The sequence below is a fragment of the Merops nubicus genome, unplaced genomic scaffold (assembly GCF_000691845.1).
Source record: "Merops nubicus isolate BGI_N331 unplaced genomic scaffold, ASM69184v1 scaffold12420, whole genome shotgun sequence".
Taxonomy (NCBI): Eukaryota; Metazoa; Chordata; class Aves; order Coraciiformes; family Meropidae; genus Merops; species Merops nubicus.
Window position 1 is genome coordinate 13670 of NW_008584862.1, and position 21232 is coordinate 34901.

At 40.2% G+C, this 21232-nt stretch overlaps 1 protein-coding gene across 1 annotated transcript in view; it reads left to right on the forward strand.

Moving 5' to 3' along the window:
• Positions 1-5843: 5843 nt before the first annotated feature.
• Positions 5844-21232, forward strand: part of RHEB (Ras homolog enriched in brain) — a gene marked incomplete at its 5' end in the record, with an annotated part of 22388 nt that continues 6999 nt past the window's right edge. Inside the window, 6 exons of the mRNA XM_008945650.1 lie at positions 5844-5915; positions 12625-12692; positions 15779-15861; positions 20109-20165; positions 20266-20313; positions 20832-20913. Coding sequence (XP_008943898.1) covers positions 5844-5915; positions 12625-12692; positions 15779-15861; positions 20109-20165; positions 20266-20313; positions 20832-20913 — 410 coding nt within the window. The remainder of the gene's footprint in view (positions 5916-12624; positions 12693-15778; positions 15862-20108; positions 20166-20265; positions 20314-20831; positions 20914-21232) is intronic.

A 21232-nucleotide genomic window follows, 5' to 3' on the forward strand; every position in this document is an offset into this window, starting at 1 on the left:
ACCTCAAGATTGTGCAGTACAGAAGGGAGGGAAACAAGTATGTGTGCTTTTCTCCCTGCAGACTTGTGTTCTCTGCGTTATGGGCCATCACCTGAACCTCCTCATCTACAGCAGGAGTAGTTCTTGCTACAGCACCTTGCCCTAGACTGTCAAATATAGTTTGTTATATCCTAATAAAAAAAATAGATCAAGAGAAGGCAGGAAACAGTTGTAGCAATGGGATAGAGTACTACAGAAGTTGAAAAAGAGCTTGTGCTGTCCTGAAATGCTCATCTGCTCTTTGGTTTGTTGTGAAGGCCCCTTCTGTTCTTGATGTCCCTTGCTACCTTACCAAAACATGTCTCGCTGAGGTCCTCAGACTTTGACTCTTACAGGATTAAGGACAGATTTTTTTTTTTTTTCCCCCCCTCTGTCCTTCAGAAAGCTCAGACAAGCATGCTGAGAGCGGAATGCCACCCCTCTTCATCTTGCAAATGGACCATGAGTATCTTATCTAAATGAGCTCTATTAGCAAGAGTTTGCTTGGTAAGCATCAGAAAATGTTTAATCCTTATGTTGATGTTGCAAGAGAATTGCTACAAAATGGATAAAACTGTAGCTCAAAGTAGATGTTTAAGTGGTAGTTCCTCATGGTTAAAAGTCTATTAGTAGAATTAAGTTGCATCTGAGTAAAACACAAACTGCTCATTGAACCACTGTCTCCAGAGGTTTAGAAACAGAATTCTTTATTGACCCAGATGTATCATCTTTATAGTCATTAGAATAATTCTCTGAACTACATAGCAATAGTCAGCAAAATAGCAACTACACAGCCATAATTAGTACCTGGGGGGAAGAAATCTTAATTAACCATAGAAGGTTGCTAATGATGAAGCCTGAGATGAATGATGAGCTAATGATGGGTTCTGAGATCATCTACTATCTTGTGAAAAGATCTTTGTCAGAGTGGTGCTGTAATTTCCTTTGCTACCCAGTTAAACCTCTGTCTCCTCCAAGGAGTCATTCAGTCCCTCTCTGTGCTCTGAGACAAATGGATAATCTGCACTGTGGAAATGCTGGTGTCTGTTTTGGGCATCTTGATATCCTCAATTGAAGAGGATAAAGATCCCAGTGTTTAAGTTAAATTGAGTGTAATTTTTGGTATGAAAACTTCATCTCTGTGAAGCGCAGTAAGTTGAGCATGGCTGTGTGTGAGCTGGTGAAAGCTGGGTGTGCAGTAAATATCACCGGATTTGATGTGACTGGCAGCATTTCATTATGAAATTTCTTGAACCTTTTGGTGACAAAAGCTGAACTGGTTTGTTCTGTAGGTAAGACCAAGTAGATCTATGTAGAGACTAGCTTAGGTAAGATGCCAGGCTTGTGGCAGGAGTGGATTAGATGCTGCCAGCTCTTAAGTGTTTAATATTTATGCAAAGTACATAAGTGGGTGTTGTAATAGGAGAAAAAAAAAAAAAGGGTTAAAGAAACTATGCATAGAAATTCTAAGAGAGTGGAGAATTGCAGCTCTTTGGTAGCTGCTGTTCTTGACCCCATCAAACTGTTTACTGATCGCTCGTGCAGAGGGTTCTGAGTGTTGAGAAATCCTTCCTGTTGAGATGCACTGCGCTGTGCTGGCAGGGCTGCCAGTGTGGGGATGCCACGTTAGTGGGCAGCTGCAGGACCCAGCTTGCACAATGCTGTGCTTGTGGAGCTGTTGTTTGACCTGCTCCCTGGCCAGTTGCATCATATCTGTCTCCTGGGCTTGGGGGGAAGTTGGCTGGGGATGAGACTTTCATCTGGGCCTTCCCTCTGCTCATTGGAAGGAGAATAAGGGTGTGGGGCAGGGCTGGTGGGCAGGTGGTGGTGCACCAAAGAGGGGGCATGGCCCTCCTGAGGAGGCCAGCTGTCCATCAGCACACCAGTGCTCACTTACTCATCTTCTTGGTAGGTTGCCTAGTGTTGTAAAGCTTGAATTTTAAGGCTAGATTAAATAACACAGCTCTTGTCCAAGAAGTAAAAGGATGAGTAAAAACTCAATTGGGCAATTGTTTTGCCTTGATAACTGCAATGGCATTTGAAACTGGTGTGCTATGATTGCACTAGTCAGTGTTTATGGGATGATGCTCCCTGTTATGTAGCAAGTGGTCTATTATATGAATAGAAGTAGGACAGCTTTATTTTTTGAAATTGCTTTCTGTCTGAAAACCTGTTCCTTTATTGTTTTGACAGTGATAAACTTTTCTTTACTGCTCCTGCATTGTATCATAAATAACATTGTGTATGCAAATACCCTTTGGGTAGTTCTGGAGAGCTTGAGTTCAGCTTTTGGCCACCTGGGATGTGTATTGTGAACCCTTGTAAAACCCATTCCTCCTGGCCCTCTACTTTCTGTCCTGTTCCTCCAGACAGTGGGAGAATCGGTAAACTTGGAGGATTTCACTTAACTTCTCTGCCATAGAGTATCTGGTGCTTTGAGTTACTACAGAAAGCACAGCTGGGTGAGTTGTTCTGTTGCCCTGCCCCAGTGTTGCCCTTATTTGACTCATTTCTTTCTTCCTAGTCATTTTAAGCTCTCAGATTCTGAACAGTCAAAAGGTTAAACCATAATCTTCTCCACTGAGATTTTGCAAATGCTTTTTCGTTCTAAAATTGCAGGTTTCCATCAATTTAGTGAGCTGCTTATGGCAGGCAGACTTTGTCCTGCTTCTGCTCATGGCACTTCTCCTTTTGATCTCAACAGATGTTTATTTTCTTAAAACTCAAGGACAGTGGATACACTAAAAGTACCAGCGTGGAGGATGCTGCAAGGAAAAGCTTAGCAAACGAAAAAATATTTGGCATTGGTTTAAAATGAGGACAAATTAGAGCTGAGCCTCTTCTTGAGGTATGCACCCTTGACTAATCAATTAATGAAGTCTTTACTGCTGGTGTCAGGTTTTCTTGTCCTTCTAGGCCAAAGTGTGCCAGTGGTGTATGTACATCTGGACTGCAGTGTCTCCACACGTCCTCCTCCCTGCAGTGCTCTGACATGGAGTTAGCACATCAGTAAAGGCAGTTGCGTGCAGTTGCTTGGCCCATGCCTCACAGACGTTGTGTTTATGTTGTAATTCTCTCTGAAAATGCTGCCTGATCTTTCTGGGGAAAGAGGAGATAGAGGGAAATTAAGTTGACAGTTTAGCTCCTGTGTCCATGAGCCATAGGTCAAAGGCCTGGAATAAAATCTGTGGGACAAAGTTCAAGCCAAGCTGCTGTTTACATGATCCTGCCTGGTTCTTGGGCACGGGCTGAGACAAGGCAGTGGGGTGTTAATGATGTAAGTTTTGAATTTCTTGTGTCCCCTTTGGAAGCCTTGGTTTAGTGGGGTACTGTTCCATGTAATTATCCCAAGGGGGTCCGTGGCTGAATCCAGGACTGGAGAGCTTCCCTGTGGCTCTTCTAGGAATGCAGGCACCCTCCTGTGAATACATCATTACTGGAAGGCTTGTTACAAAGCTGGGAGGAATTTAGGAGGAGAGTGTTGGAACACTGGTTTTGTCTGTTTTTGTTTCCTCCTCTTTCACTGTTAGCAGGAAAGCAGTAATTAATACAGCTGGATGTTAAAGGCAGCATTTTCTGTTGGCTCTGACTTCTTTCTAGTATTCAGTTTCCAGACACAGCACAAACAGATGGTAGCAGTCAAGTCTTTGGTTAGCTTAGGATCCTTCTTAGAAGAAAAAATGTTCTGTGATGATATGTGCTTAACTTAGCTCTTCTTATCTTGAAGACAGAACAGCCTAATAGGAGAACAGTTAACTTTGTTTTAAAATGGAGTGCTTAATATGCTGGTGTTGGCAAGGAATCTGGAAGCATGAGCTCTGGGTGGACACTTGATAAGCTTATAGCAGGAAAAGGAACAGCTTCAAAGTTCACTAAATCTCAAAGTGGTGTCTGAAACACACAGCTTCAGAAGTTGCTGGGCTGCATAGTCTCAGTTATAAATGCTCTTACTAGGATGATTTTGGATGTGCATGGTTACTACCTCCCCAGCTCTCCTTGCTGGAGCAACAGTTTAAAGTGCCATGTTCTCTATAAACTCATGGACAGTATGACACCTTAGTTGCACTGTTAGGTGTATCAGAAAATGGTATCTAAGAAACTGGTTTGAGAAAATGTAAGTCTTAGATGCTTGCATGCTGGTTGGTGTTTTGGGGGTTAGGGTTTTTTAACGTTTTACCTTGATAAGCTCAAGTGGTTGGTAGGGGACACCAAAGGGATCAGCATGGCAGAGCTAGGCAGTGAGGTTAAAATAAAACAAGCAGTGAGTTGATGAAGTTTATGGCTGTTGGAAAATCCCAAGTGATGATACTCGTGTAACATTTTCTTCATTCCTCCTGAAGAAGCAAATCCTGGGAGTGTTGCAGTTAATGAAGGAATTGACTGCGTGTGTAATTGCAAACATGAAGCCAAACTTCCTTTGCGTGACTTGCAGTTTTTTTAGAATGTCATTAACAAGATGACTTGCTAAGTATGCAAAAGTCAAATGTGAACAGGACAAGAGCCTTTATGATGAAGCAAGAATGGGGAGGGATTTGAAGTAGAACGCTGTTAATATCCCCTGAAGAAATGTTTGCAAGAGAACTTTTTCTACAGCAAAGTCTAAACGTAACGTGGTCTGAATGCTGCAAATAAATAGACAACATTTATCCAAAGCAGTTAATTCTTGAAAATAGTTTTGCTACATAGTTCAACCACAGCAGTGGTTACTTTTGACATCATTGGAAGGCTCCTGCTGAGTAGAATGGTCTTGAGTCCAAATTTTATCTTGAAGTTGCATTTTGTTTGTGCCTCTTGCTGATGAGAAGAGTATTGGGAAGCGTGAACATATACCCATGTCCAAAAGCAGCTAATGCACTTGGCAGCCTTCACAGGAGTGCTTGTCCCATAAACATAATGTAACAGGATCCAGTAGATTCCCAAGTGTAGAAGATGTGCTGTAATGGAAATTGTGTTAAGACTTGAGTAATGCTTTAAGAAGTCTACAGTGGCAGAGCTTTAAAGGTGTCTTTTAAGGTCACAATTTGCTTCTACCATTTTGTAAATCTTTCAAGACTAAATTAGTTTGTGTTTTTTTTTTTTTTTTTTTTTTTTTTTTTTTTTTTTTGTTCTGCTAGTAAGTGCAGCTGTTTGCACCACTCTTTGTTGGGAGGTGTATGCTCATACCAGTGTAACTGAAATTTGGAACATTAAGATGTCTGCAAAAGTAGCAGTTAAATTGATTTGAAGAGGAAAAAAAAAACCAGTGATGCCCCCTCAATCACTGTGCTTGACATACAGCATCCACCCATCTGTTGTAGTGTGCCATTAAGAGGATTAATAGCATAGACCTAAAGAATGTGGAGATCATCCTTTTGTCATGGGAAATGGGTCCAATTTCCTACTCAAATCAAATTTGACTAATTCTGTCCAAGTTGCAAATTTTCTGTGCAATAACTGAAAATCATTTCTGATTTTCCTTCCTGACAGAAAAAAAACCCTTCCAAGTGTAGCAGTTTGTTAAATTTAGTTTTATGAGGCTTGAACACTGCTACTTTTAGATCTGTTTTAAACTGGAGGAGGTGCTTAAGTTATGCAACATTAAAACAAAAGCAGAACACAAGCTGAATGGCTTTTGCACTATTATTTTTATACATTCAAGAGACCCAGTTACTAGGAATAGACACCTTAAAATAGGTCAGTTGTCATGTATGGATGGTTTAAATGAACCATGTAAAGCTCATATTGGCTCTCATAAAAACATCAGTGTATCTACTAGTAAGTGTAAAGTGATAACAGCCTTGTTTCAATCAGACTTCAGTACAGATTATCTTTTCCTTGCTTTACAGGAAAATCTTCACTGACGATTCAGTTTGTGGAAGGACAGTTTGTGGATTCGTATGATCCAACCATAGAGAACAGTAAGTAAATAACTGACAAGCTGCTCTCCCATACCAGACTGACTTGTATCAGAAACCATTGTGGTTATACATGTTACTTATGTGTGCATTTGCATACTAACATTAAAGCTCATTGATTTCCTGTGAAGTTCTATTACTCTTTTAAACCAGTGCTTACAAAGCTTTTACAGGATTGCAACGTGGAAATCACTGTGTCTGTATTGCTCTAAACAGTTAAACTGCCTTTCAACACTAAATGAGGGAAGACCTAATTGATCAGACTAAACTGTATCTCTTTCTTGTATTATATGTATGCTGTTGGATATCTGCTTCCTCTAATAAGGTTGGGGCACTTCAAAGTATGTCATACCTATATGAAAATGTGCCACCATAGACAAGTACTCCAGAGTCCCAGATGTCTCATTTGATCAGTGTATCCAGATGAATACAAAGCCAGTAATATCAGTCAGGAGTAAATGACTGCCATAGAAGGTAGATGTGCTGTGGCCATGACAACGTGATAGTCTTTAAAATTACTCATTTCCCACTGCTTGATAACAAGCCTGGTGCACAATCAGCTTGCCACAAATACTGGGGAAATGTATTAAGTGTCTTTTTTTCTCTTAGCAGTTCTTTTTAATGTTAGTGCCTTCGTGTATAGCTAGCATAGCGGGTGAATAAAGATACTAAAGATGCTGCCAAGAGCAACAAGTCACTTCAGAGGCAAGTTACCCAGTATTTGTTACAGTCCAGCCACCTCCCTCTGAGCTAGTGGTGGTCATGAAGTACTGGAGCAACTGTAGTGCTAGGCTCAGTAACTTGATCATATTGGCTCACTTTAGTCATGTGGCAAATAACTTTGATTTCATGATCATAACCCTGGAGCTCGTGTATTTTAATGACTTCTGAAATGCAGTGGTAGCACACTTTTTACTGTTTCCAGTTGGTAGGGTGCTAAGCCTATGTGATACTCTGGAATTTTGAATGAAGTAATCAGGAGCACAAGGTTTATTTTGGATATATATGATAAGAATTAGAAATCAGTAGCTATCAAGTTATTTTACTTAGCTCTAAGCAATAAAATAATCCTAAAATTCAAATGCTATTCTTTGAGAAGTTCTAAATTTGCTTTTTAGTGAGTCAGGGTGGATAATTTGGGCCAGAATGATCTGTTAGTGCTTATACAGATGTCATTAATATTAGCATTTTCCATCATCCCTGTTTACTTTGCTAGAATTATCAGTAGCATTTATTTTGGTTGAAAGCTGTTAACTAAATATTAAGGATTAAGTTTTGGTATTTTAAATCTAGCATCTTAACATCAGTTGGGACAGATTATTATTCACTGTGCTATATAAATGCAAATTATTTGAAGTAATATCTTTGGTTTATGCAGGTATGTGAGAATGAATAAAGCTTGAAAGACTTAATCATCTTATTTGACTTATTTGGTCGAAGTCTCCAAAATACTGAGTCTGTCTCTTGCTTCAGAATTTTAACACCTTGGTACAAAGCTGGGTTGTTTCATCCTTTCCAAGCTCTTGTAATCCACAGAAACCTATTGTTTGTAACTTCTGTTAGTAACTCTGTAGTTGTATGTCTCTCACTGGTAGTATTTCTTAACTATAGAAAAATACACTCTGGATGAATTGTGCTCTCAGAGGACACTTGAGGTTTGCACTGCTTGCTTGATCTGAAGTCTAAACACTGAGCATCTGGTGGCTATGAAAACTTTGTTGGGTGAGGGCATCTTGAAAAGGCTTAACTTTTCACTTGGTTTCTTACTCGTTTGGAAAACAAAGAGCATTATTCGTTTGAAAGTCCTGTGACCTGTGGTGTGGCTGGAAGAATTTGCTTTCTGCAAGGTACAGAATTGAAGGGCCTTTCTTGCATCAGAACACGTTGAAAACATGAAAGATGTGCCCTGAGTTTTGAAACAGTAGGAATTCTGTCCTATCTTTAACCTGGAAGGTCTGATGGAACATTTTAAAAATGCATTTGTGAAGGGTGGGACAGATTTCACCATCAAATTTACCACTGAAATTTAAAACAGATTGAAGGCGTCTCTTTTAAGAAAGACATGGAACCAGTTTAAGTGGGATTAGTATAAAATCATTCTTTTGACTTAAATCCTTAATCTTTTTAAATATTTTTTTTCTAAATACAAATATGTGATCAATCCAGTCATTTGACACTGCTAGCTGTATGTTTCTATTTCTGTGCAGGGTGATAAAACACAGAGTATGTAATCAACTCTTTTACTGTTTTCCTAGCTTGTGATTCCAAGTCTGGTTGACAGTGCTGGCAAAGAGGGGTTGAGAAGTCCAGCTTCCTATACTAGGGGCGGTTTTGAAGAATGTTGCATTCCAGTGCCTTTATAGCAGGTGGTAAAACCTGTTCAGTTTCATCTAGTGAGGTCTGCTTTAGTGTCACAGAATTTGGGTATTAAAAAAAACAACCAACAGCTTAAAGACTAGAATAGTCTGGCCTATGTGACTTCTGTTTTGTCTCCAGAAAATTTTTACTGCTAATTTACCACAGTATTCTACTAGAACTGCTGGAAGGGTGGAAAGCCAGAGTACTGCTGGTAGGTTAATTCTTATAGTTGGTCTTAAATAATAAAATTTGCACCAAAAATTGAGTGTAAAGCTAAATTGTATAGAAGGCAAGCTATAGTTAATCTCTTATAGAAATGAATTGCATAGCATGTAAGTGTCGAACAATAAGAATAAGACCTAGTATTCTAGTAGCTCCGTGTTTGCAGTGTGACAATATCTACCTTCTTTGGAAGTGATAAAGGGAAAATAAGCTGCCTCAGATGTCTGTTAGTGTTTGTTGAAGTCAACACTGCTTCACTGCTGCATTTTCCTTTGCTTATTACATTAGAACCACAAAAGTTATTGAGCATGTTGAATTCACTTGCTTCTTCTGGGCTTGTGTATCAGGTAGAGGAACTTGTAGCATCCTGGAGCAGCAGCAGAGGTGAGAATTAATTGCTTAGCAAACAGTGTCTCCCCCTCCCCCTCTTGAATGTCCCAGCAGGAGGGACACCATGGTGGGTGACAGGATTTTTGAGACAGCCAGGTTGAGAAACTAGCAAAGACCATAACAACTTAACTCAAATTTTACTGGAATAAAACCTAGGATCTTAATTTAGAGCTCAAAGCAAATAGGTCAGAGGGAGCAGTTAATGAAATTGTGCACATAACCACCCACCACCATCTTTGCACGGATGTCTTTGGTTATCATTAATTCAGTGACTTTGTGTTAACAGGGAAGCTGGCTTGAGTGCCCGAGTCTCAGAAACGTTTTCTGCAGCTCCTCTGAGGCCTGCCTGGCTGCGTTCTGCTTTATCCTGCAGTTCCAGAGAAGCTTCTAGTGCTGTGATGCAGCTCTACTGAGCCTGAACAGGCTCAGTAGCTCCCTAAGGAAAGGAACAGTCTTCCCCCAAGGGCTTCCTACCTCCGTCCTGTGTTTTTTTTAATACAGTTGTGAGTAGAAGCATATTAGAAAGGGAGAGGGGGCTGGAGGAACCCTAGTAGTTACGGAGGGGTTACCTAATAAGTTTAGGTGGGTCTGATAGAAGCATCTTTAAGGGTAATCTTCCTTGCATGTCATGGCAACTGCACTGGAAGGGTGCAGCATGCTTCTTGCCAGGAGTTGCTGATGAGCAGCCTGCTCAAGAGATGGAAATGAGGCTTCCGAGAAGAATTAAAAATAGCTCTGTTGCATTACACATCTCAGTGTTGCAAAAGATATTCTGAGAGATTAGTGACAGGCACTGACTTTGGAATGAAGACAAGTAGAAAGGGATGCAGAAGGTAGTAACTGAGGAACCCTTGCCAGGTGGTTGTATTTAGCTACCAGCTAGTAGCTCTGTGGAAATAATGTTCTACCAGCCTTGTACCTTTACTCAGTAGCACTAGTGATCAAAAAGCCTACATTCATATGCCCAGTACTGATTTTTCTGTTTTTATCATAATGACTTGATTCCACAGCAGCTGTCATTTGAGTTGCATATGCAAATAATTTCATTCATGTTAGTCTAATTGAAATATACTTGATCTTAGGGTAACGATGATCAGCAGCTGATGGAGCTGCTGCACAAGTTACACTGCTGCTGAGCTGCAGCAGCATCCAGGGCTGTGCTCTGCATATAATTTTACCAGAACTTTCTCTGATAGCAGAGTGTCTTCAATTTCTTTGCAGTGCAGCTGTTGAGTGCTGCCCCCTCAGCTGTGCACATACTCCCATTCAGCACCACAGCACCAGATTCTCTAAGTTTCACCAGTGTGTCAAAACGAAGAGTAACGGTGGGCTGAGGTGGGGATGGCAGCTTTCTTCATACTGCTGTGCTCGGGTTACACACTGCAAGGTGTAAGCACGTCCTCTTCTGAGACCCATGTGCTTTGTGGAGCTAAAATGGGCTTCAGCCATGCTGCAGATGATGAGCAGCATTTTGCAGATGGTCACTTCATGACTAGGACTACAGACATTTTTCGGGTCTGCCAACATCTGTCACTGGCATACCAGGAAGAGCCATCCTGTGCAGTCATTGTACTGTTGGCTGTCTTGCTCACAGGCGCAGCAGAAAGGCAGTGTGTCCCAGGATGGTAGCTGATGGAATTGGAAGTGAAGACTTCCTCTGGATCAAGGGGGCTTATGGATCACTAATGACACTTAATACAGCTGCAGGTTTTTTCCAGGAGTAAATTCTTACCAGGAGGACTCTTAAAAAGCTTCAGGAAAGAAATGGGAGTCATTAATTATGACTGCATCAAAGCAGATTTGTGTTCTTGCAGTGGGCTGTTCTAGTGCTACAAGCCTCTGCACTGAACTAACAGTTCTCTCACCCAGTCTGTGGTGACTCCTCCACTGTTTCCCTTCCCCTGGCTCTGTCACACTCTACTTCCAGTACCGATGATGATGTCTTTGCCGAGTCTATTCTCAGCGTCTAGAGTAGTCTGAAAAAGCTGCCATCTGTCTCTGTCCCTTTTTAAATATTAACTTCATGAGGCTCTTGAAGCTACTTCTGATTGCAGAGTGCTTTGATGTGTATGTGAAGTGTCAAGAGACTAGAGAGACTGTTACTTTTAATATACCTGTTAATGCAGTGTGTCTCCAGATGAGCCTGTTTTCCCCCTGACTTGAAGCAGGGATGTTGTATATGGCAACGCTGCACGTTAACATCTGTTCAAACAAACAGTTGCTTCTGTCCACACCACCGTATTCGTCCCAAGGCAAAGAGATACTACAGTTTCTTACTTCATAACACTAACATTTTTTTGTAGCGGTGATAACATTGTCCAGACAGTGACTTGAGAGCAGCTTACATGCATGTGTGCTAGAGCAGCATTCTTAGGGGATGGAGGGGTAAGGCAGGAGCTCTCTCTGTGAGGCTCTGTTTCAAATTCCACTGGCTGGGGTTGTAATGGAAACTGTGAGTATGCTTTATGCTGTTTATTTAGACACTCTGCGTTAGTTCAGCTTTGCTGGGATTTATTGTTCCTTTTCTAAAAAGGGTCCTTTGATTTACTAGGTGGGTTGAAACCTCCAGTTTCAGCTATTTCAGCCCACTTATTCAAGATAATACTCACATTGTGGAGACAACAGGGCAATGAGCATTGGCAAGGAGAAGGAAAGCTGGCAAACTTCAGCTTCTAGAAGACCCTGTACAAAACCCAGATGCGTAGGCAGGAGGCTGCATAGTGGCCTCAAGAACATTCAACTTTGCAGCTGCAGGAAGCTGTTGGGCAACTTGAAGTATGATGAACAGGTCACTGCAGTGTTCTAGCTGTTTCCTTGCTCATCACTGCAATGAAGGGTGGAGCTCCGTAAGACTGTTAGTGTTTGGGAGAACCACCTCAAGTGGAGGACAACACAGACTTTGCTGAATGTATCAATACTGGCCAGTAATTGTCCTGAATGCAGTACCAAGGCTGAAGTGAAGCTCTGAAGCCAGGTGTGTGTGCTCTTGTTGGTACATGTAGAGGTTGGTTTGTAGTACATTGTTCTGATGAGCTGTGACACTGTTTGCTTTGCAGTTGCATAATACAAACACTGAGTAAGATTCCTCAGCTCACAGTGTGTTGGCATTTCATGAATCCGTGGAAGAGAAGCAGTTCTCACCACTTTTGGGGACTGAGTGTACTTCTGACTGAGGACTAGATAGGCTGGAAGCTATGTCAAATGTGAAAGCAATGTGGTGAATTTCTAGCTGAACTCTCATTATTTAGGTTTAGTGTATTCATAAGTTAGGCTTTGTGTGTTTTAGCTCCCAAAGTTCCTGATTTGTTTTTAATCTAGTTTGTTTACCTCATGATATTTACATTTAGAAAATTGATCTTGCTGAACTGCAAACTTAGAAACTGGGGGAAATATCCTATGGGATAAGTTGAAGCTTAACTTTGATGCCAGCTGTATCTTAGTGTCTTGTGTTACCTCAAATTACAGTTGTCTGGAAGTCTCTTAGAAAAGCATGTAAATACCCTTTGTACTCTTTCCTTTTAAGTAAGGGAGAAACTGGTGTATCCACTATGAAAATCTTCTGAAATTTGAAATTTTAAAGTAAATTTCTGAATTTTGTTACCTGCAGTACCCTAAACGTACAGCCACCTGGTCTAGCCTTTTACTGCTACTTTAAAGCCTATAACTAAAGTTCTTTTTCATAGTGTCTTGGCTGATGATGGCATAGATAAGTGACTTGTTACCTGTTTCTTGTTTTTTCCAGCTTTTACAAAACTGATCACAGTAAATGGCCAAGAATATCACCTTCAGCTGGTTGACACTGCTGGCCAAGTAAGTTACCTTTCTTTCCTTGAATCTTTCTTCAGAGTTAAGACAACAGGTAATCATACTCCTCTAGAGTTAAGTTGGTAGTGACCATGTGTTCAAAGGCAAAGATTAATTTGAAGGATTCTGCCTTCTTGTTCACCCACTAAGGAGCAGTGTTTCTGTAGTGTTTATTTAAAGGCTTGGTTTGGGCTTTTTTTTTGTTGGTTCTGTTTTTCCTGTTGAGCATATGTCTAAAGAAGTGAAGAGGGATCTGCCTTAACTCTATAAAAAAATTCCTGTGTACCTTGCTTAATTTTACAGAATAAACCATCAGTCTTGCTTTAGATGGAAAATATCACTTCAGTAAACCATGAGGAAGGTTTTAATGACTTTTTCCTATTAGTGTGATCCAGCAACCCCACCATGACTTGTATGCATGAAATAGTCCCAGGGAATAGACAGAAATGTGTGTAGGCAGTACTTACAGGCTACCAGTAAACTGCTGCAGTTTGTTTACATTTTTGCATGGTGGTTCATACCTGCTTGTGAGCCTTCGTGTAATGACAGGGAGCACAGGAGGAGACAGTGAACGTGTGTCCTGCAGTGTGGGCAGAAGCTTCAGGAACTATAGTTCTCCATTATAGTATGTGGTGTTGCTTGGCTGAACTTGCGCAGCACATTCCATGCACTTTTGAAAGACTTATTAAAAACAAACAAACAAACAAAAAAAAAACCAACCCAAACTCTTAAACCCCTGTATTCATACCCTAAACTTTTTATTGCTTACATATTGTTCTTAACCTTCTATGATTCCTGCTACACTGTGCCTTTGGGTTTTTTCAGACTATGAGTAGTGTTAATGTTAGTGTTGTCAATATGATGCCAGTACTGAAAAGTTTAAAGCTACAGGACACTTGCTCATAGCTTAGAAACTATTCAGAAGGGTTGTGGCCTTCTAGGTATGTTTGATCTCTCTCTTTGAAGAGAGCTACATGACTATGCTGTGTTCATCTGGTGTCAGCTTGCGGTGCTCATCAGCAGCACTGTTTCCACTTCTGATCTGTCAGAGGTGTCTGAAGTGATCAGGAACACAATGCTGGCCGTGGGTTCTGGGGCAAGATTGTTTGATGTGGAATACTCTGCAGAGGAGCATGGGGCTGAGAGCTGGGCAGGCTGAAAAGTGTGAGCAGCACTCCATAGGTTTCACTTTGTGCCAATGTAAGTGTGCTTCCCTTATCTTCAATTGTAGCATAGTGATAAAAGTGAAATTTCGGTGTGGGGAAGAAATGGCCTTCAGGGAAGGCAGTGTGACTTCACCCGTAATGTATCTCTACTGCTGAGGTATATTTTCAGGGTTGATTTGATGTTACATAGTATTGTAAAACCAAAATAACTTCTTTCCCAGCCTGTGGTTATTTTCAGGTTTGATTGAATGACTATGAATGACTTCAGCTTTGTAGTTTTGGCCCGCAGGGTTAGAGGGCAGATACGATGTTGGGCTATGGAAGGTGTGGCTTGGACAGTTTTCTTTCAAGTCTGTCTTGCTTAATGATCCATAGGGAGTCCTTCTGTATATACAACACAGCAAGGATTACATTGCAATTTGTTACATACTTGAAAAGTTGGCTGTGACTTGAAAAGTTACAGCTACATTGTTTTATCACAAGGTTTGGCAAAGGTCTTAATTTGACTCATGAGTTCCAGGAAGCACAGCAGCTTTTGTTCCTTCTCCTAACTAGCTAAAAATTAAGTAATGAATTAGAAACGGTTGAGGTTATGGCATTTATTTGTCTTGGAACTCCTCTTCTGTCCTGTTCCTCTTTACCTTTCACAGTTATCTATTCAGATATGTAGTTCAGTTAAACAGGGTATTGGGACAGAATTACAGAAGGGGAGTACAAAAGGAAATCTTACCCAACACCAAATTCCAGCTGGGGCAATCCTGAGAAATTCCAGGAAAAGTCAAATTCCAGAGTTGCACTTTCACCTGTTTTACATGCAGACCAGCTCAGATCCTTTCTGTGTTGGCTGTGGGATTGCACGGCCAGCTGAAGTGGCAGCTTGGCATTTCAGTGAAGATGGGGGAGGGCTGCCCTCAGTGGGCAGCAAAAAAGGCAAATAAGGGCATCTTTTGTCAAGTGTTATTCTTTCAAACTTTTTTGGCTGAATCTTTGAAGTTGATTTATAAAGGGTTTTTCCTCATTTGCCAGTTAAGGAAGGTTGACTCCTTTTGGCTGTCTGGATTTAAACTGTGATTGCACTGTTCCATCTGTGCAGCCATGACAATATACAGAGAGGTTGTATGATCTTAAGCTAAAATTAACAAGTTGAGAAGCATAGATGTAAAAGTTTGAGAACTTGTACGTTAAGGAGGAGGTATAGCTCACGTCAAAGTGGAAATGCTTCCTGGGAATCTCTATTCAAACAGCTTAGATTTTTAACATGGGATTCATAGTCTGTTGCATTTACTGATTTGGTCAGTTCCTTTGCTACAGGGGTAATGAATTCAGTGATTAAGTTTCTGGTGCCTTTTTTCTTTTTTTTTTCTTAAACACTTGTCATCTAATGTAAAGCAACTTCTTGCTGTATTTCTTGCATCTGTAGTTGATAGGCATTAGCTAGTAAGCCACAGTTACTCATTTCCTAGGAGATCCCTTAGGTAGTTTAGATGTGATCAGTGACACTTGAAATTAAGAACTGCTAGATCCTGTCATCAGCTGTTGAAATTAGGAATTTGAAATGTATAACCAGCAAGATAAGAGGCATAATTGCTAATTAGTGGTAGGACAGAGTGGATGTTTTATACTAATACAAACTGATAATTAAGGAGGATAAGAGGATTGGGAATAGCTTTAGCTGCTATGTAGTCTTAAAGGAAATAAACCAAAAAAGCTATGGATTAAATTTTACAGTACACACACTGACTCAGCTTTCTGATTCCACATATGGCATTCTGATTTTAAAAACTTCATTCTGAAACTACTACCTATACGAAATGCCCTGCACCTCATGGCTTAGAAATACAACCAGCTTATCCAATGGTGGTCTGCTAGCATTGAGTTCTGAACTGTGGCAGTAAGTAACTTTAACTGCAATATTCCTTCTTACAGGATGAATACTCCATATTTCCTCAGACATACTCCATAGACATCAATGGCTACATTCTTGTTTATTCAGTCACATCAATAAAAAGGTAATAAAATCTGCTGTGCTTTTCTCATTCAGATGTTGGCCAGATATATTGTGAGCTCAGCTCCTGCCTCTGCTATATTTTCTTCACACGTTTCTAATTCATTTAGTTATCTCCCTTAGAAGCATAACAGAAGGATAATGGAAATTAAAGGGTTTTTTTCAGACATTTCCCCTCAGATCCAAATGTCACAGGCATTTTGCAGACTAACACACAGGGTACCGTGTAGGAAACGAGACAGTGCTAAACTACATTGTTTTTTGTGAAAGTACAGAGAGTGATTTCAGGAATGAGAGTTCATTGCTCTAGCATCAAATACAAAGGCAGACTTAAACATGAACCAAAAGGGCACTGTATATTTATGTGAAGTAACCAGTTAGTTAGTAGATAGGTCTGTCAGCCTTGTAGCTCATTACAGTACAGAGATTTCTGTGACTTCTTGTCTTGGATTGTTCTGGTTAACCATCAGAAATCTTCATATACATAGCAATATATGACTTTTGGCCTGTAGACCTGCTTTTGACATTCTGCAGCAAATAAGCTTCTTTGAAAGTCTTCCCAGAATATCTGTTTTGTCCTTGCTGTTAGCTGTCCTTTCTGACATGAGGACAGCGTCCATCATAGCTGGAGTCATTTACTTGGAAGACTCATCTCAGCCTTCATAAGGCTTTGTCATCTTCTCTTATTTTGTCCCTTCCTCTGGTCATCTTGGTTTGTTTAAATACTGATCATTCTTGAATAGGTCTTACCTTTCTAATACTGTACAGAATCTTCATTACAGCCAAAAGAATCCTGTTTTCTTAAATTTTTGAGTAAAATTCTTAAGACCTTGGAACTTTCACTCTTGAGTAGAAGAGTTGATGCTTTGTTTCTACTTTCAAGGAAGGTGATGAGCTTTTTTTAAGTGCTGAAGTGTTCCATGTTTTTTCCTCTAAATCAGATAAAACGGATCATCTCAAGTGGTCCTTAGTATACTATCATAAAAGAAAGATGAAACAAGTTGCCTGTTGGCTCTTCTGTGGCTCTCAAAGAAAGGTTACAATGTGGTTGTAAACTTCCGTTGCTTGCAGGGTCTTTAACATTGAGCAGATTTTTCCCAGTCCTTCATTCTTGATTTTCATCTCTAGTTCTGAAGTAGTGAAGGGCAAGTACATGTGATCTGCAGGAAGTGCAACAGATGTTAGGCTTTCATGTGTGCCTAGAGATAATGAATTACCTAATTTTTTTTTAAATTGGAGACTCAGTGTTGGTGCCAAATAACCTGGGTGAAGTAAGAGTTCATATTCTCAGCCTCAGGCAGACAATTCTCCACTCTTTAAAGTGAACAGAAAAATGTTCATTGATAAGTGGTACTGGGAGACAAAAATGCCTTTGACTAAAATTGGTGTAGATTGCTTGGAGGCTTCTACAGCTTGTGCTGTTCCATGGTTGGCAGCTAAAGGGCATGTTCTTTCAGCTGCTCCAGTTGTTGCCTCATGATGTCTTGAGCTTAGCAGGATGCAGGAAGTGAAAAATCTGTTTTCTGTGGTAGCGTTCAATCTGTTCAAACAGAAACCAAATTATGGTGAAAATACTAACAGAACAACATTTTAAGACTAGGTGGGCAGTCTTTCATCAGTGTTTTAGTGTTGATCACTGCATCCCGAGTTTGTTTCTTCCTTTAAATTTCAAAGTATCGGTGATCCTGTCTCTTGTTCAATTCCTCATGTTCTGTATCAAGACTGTTTAGGCATTAGGAAGGCTCTTCCACAGTACTCTTGATAGTTTAGATGACTTGCCCAGGCAATCAGTCACCATCTGTCTTCTGTCAAAGTGTGGATATTGATCTAAGTATTGATCCATCAGGGGTGAGAGCTTTGACAGCAAACTTAATAGAAATGCTCTTTAAAAATTGTCATCTTCCCAGCTAATCTCCAGTGGGAAGTTTAATGAGGCTTGAGCCAAAACTAATGCCCTACATTTTTCATGCTCTCAGGCTCTCAGCAGGTAAGGTTACTTCTGGAAGGCGCTTGCTCTAGTTCAGCTTAATTAAATTCCAATTTTGTATCTTGCTAGGCTCTATGATTTTGTGTAACACGTTTATCTGACAGCTAGTAATTTTTTTCGTTTTATTTCACACGTTTTGCTGTTTGCTGTAACCTAATTTGCCTGACAGAACTGGAGAGGAATTCTTACAGTCCCCAAATGTCTTGCTGTTTCACAACTTGATGTGATGCTCTTTTTGAATAGGTCGATATCTGTCTTAAAGTGTCTCCCTGCTCCTAGATTTACTAATTTGAAAAGCTCTCTGGAACATTACATTGACCTGGTAAAGCCGATTTCATTCCTGGCAGTTCCTAGCAACTTGTTTCTGTATTAGAATTCTGTTGGAGTTTAAATAGCACTTCTCTTTTGGTTTCCACCTTGATCTGTTAAGACTAGCTGTTTATTTGTAGTGCTTTTACTAAAAATAGAGCTCATGAGCTTTCCTAGGCAAGCATTTAGATACACAGAATTGGGAAATGAAGAGCCCAGGTTGAACAAGATCACTTGGCAGCATTGTGCAGTGGAACTTCAGGTGAGGACTCACCAGGTTGCTGTGCTGTGGCACGGCACTTTTCTGGCTGTGCTGGAAAAAACACACCTCATCATGGGAAGGGAGCAGTGATTGTACTGCAGCAGTGATTCAGTTATCCTGTGGCTGGTACACTAGATCTTTCCTGGTGCTGCAGGCTGAGAAACAGTTTTGTGGTCTATAGCAGAATTCTTTTTTTTTTTTTTTTTGTGGTACTTCTATTCTTTCAGTTTCCAGGGTCACCTCGCTCTATGTGTAACAATGCCTTTCCACTTTTTCACAACCAAGCTCCATTTATCTCTTATTTTTGAAATAATTACAAGAATGAAAGTCCAAGACAAGTCCTCAGGACCAGAATTTCACCAGTACCTTTTCAGAATGATCTTTGTAACCCTGAAGTCCTTTCATTGATTCAATATTTTTATGTTACGTGTATTATCATACTAAAAGTAAGCTCTACCATACTAAGTCCTGCTTTTCTTTGCAAAGAACCCATTTTCTTGATAGGTATACTAAAACTATTAGCTGAACATGGAGAAATACTGTATGTTCTACTTGGTCTCAACAATTACTGCTGAGGCCAGACAAATTGATCTACTTGACAGAAAATCCTTCTTAAATTTAGTAGCATTTATTGCTCTGGAAGTGAGAAATTTTAATGATTCAGATAGCTTTAGTAGTGGTTTTAGGCACCAGTTCTTTGAGAGCTCTGAGCTGGAAGTGTTTGAGTGCTGCTCTATTTTTCAGAGTTCTAGTTCTAATTGAAATGCAGTGCAAGTCAGGATGCTGCCTGTAGCTAACAACCTTAGAAGCTGGAAAACTTTCGGCCAGTTTTTTTTGTCTAGCTCTGTCTCATCTGTGAGCTTGTGCCTCTCTCTGGAAATACATCTGAATTGTGCACTTCCAGGTACCAGCAGGTTTTTTCCATAATGTAATTAGAGGAGCACAACATCTGCTCTTCAACCCTGTTTATAGGTTGTTCTCAGAAGTACTAAATGTCAAATGCAGTGGATTTTGTTAGAGAGATTTTCTGGCTTCTTGGTATTTCACAGTACTGCTTCTGTCATCCAAACTTCACATACATGGTAGGTGAACAGAAAACAAGTCTTTGAATAACCTCTGTTTCAATACCATCTTGCAGATCAGTTTACTCACTTTCCATAGGAAATTAGAACTTAGGCTGCTTTTAGTTTTCACAGAAATAAAACTAAAGAATGCTATGTGAACTAAATGTTCTTTAAAAAGTGTATTCTTGCAAGGTGGAGTATGATTAAATAAATGCTTTTTTCTTTGAAACTGGTTTATTTTGACATGCTCATCCAGGGTTGTTGGACTCTAGCAGTTAGATTTCTTACTGCAGATACAAACCATATGGGAGGGGGGCTTTTAGTGATTCTGTGTTAGATGCATCAGTGCTGGGTAATGTTATTTATTTGTATTAAGGGGGGGGCTGTAGTGGTAGCCACAGGGCAAGTTTTGCCTGTAGTGTAGCCACAGGCTAGTCTTTGCCACTTCTGGGGCCATTTTGTCTGTTGTACACAGAGGGGTAAGACTTATCAGCATCCTTGTAGTTCTGCCACTATACATAGAGTAAGTTTTAAACACAGCAACCTACATGTGCATTTAATTTCTTGTGTATTGGGTGTTAAGGATAAACATTGGAGTGCATGTGTGACTTCATCCCTTTATTTTGCAGTTTTGAAGTGATAAAAGTTATCCATGGCAAGTTATTGGATATGGTGGGAAAAGTCCAGTAAGTAGTGACACTTTCATCTCATTTCATTGCAGGCATGTTACTAGTACTTTGTTCAGTATACTGTAACTGTTCTGAAGTTCTGAACTTTCTTTCACAGAATACCCATTATGCTGGTTGGAAATAAAAAAGACCTGCATATGGAACGGTATGTGGACTCCAGCACGTGTGAAATGCAAGAGAGCAGCCAGCATTCCTCTGGCTGCAATGCACTCCCGTTATTCCTGGATTTTTGTAACTAAAATCAAATTGTAGGTTTAAATAAGATGCTGGCAAAAGTATTGTCCAAAATGTGAACCAGGAGCTGTGAACTTTTGGTGTAATGCTTGGCTTTTGCTATGAGGTTCCAGGGAGAGTCATTTAACACTTGGTTTTTTTCAGAACAAGTAACAGAAGTGTATTGTTCACAACTGTAAAATACCAGATGATACTACTGATCATGAAAACAAAGCAAAACTTTGGGACAACTGCTCTTCTGGGTCACATAGTAGTTGTACCTGGCTCAGTAGTGTATGTGACAGCAGCCAAAAGCAAAAGCTCTGGATCAGACTTCACAAAACATTCCTATTAAACGCATTTATATGCTTCAGTACTCTGAGGTCTTTCCTGATGTATCAAATTCCAATTTTTTTGCAAGTTCTGAAGAAACTTTTTTCCTTTGGTTAGGGTGATCAGTTATGAAGAAGGGAAAGCTTTGGCAGAATCCTGGAATGCAGCTTTCTTGGAATCTTCTGCTAAAGAAAATCAGGTAACTCATTTAAGATTCACTTTATTCAAATAGCAATGTAATGGAATGACTCATAGCTTCAGTTATTAAAGGAATCTGAAATATTTGCATGCACTCTAGATGTTCTTTTTTGTCTAGATGGTTGGAAATAAAATGGCTGTCTCCATTCAGGTTTATGTGTACAAGTTTTTTCCATGCAGCTGTAGATGGAAGGAAGAAGCAAAGAATTGAAACGTTAAGGTTCACTGAACACAGCAGAACACTTAATGCCAAAGTAAAACTCGAATCCACGCGGTGGGTGGAACAGGGTCTGTGATCTGCTGCAGTTACCTTCAGCAGG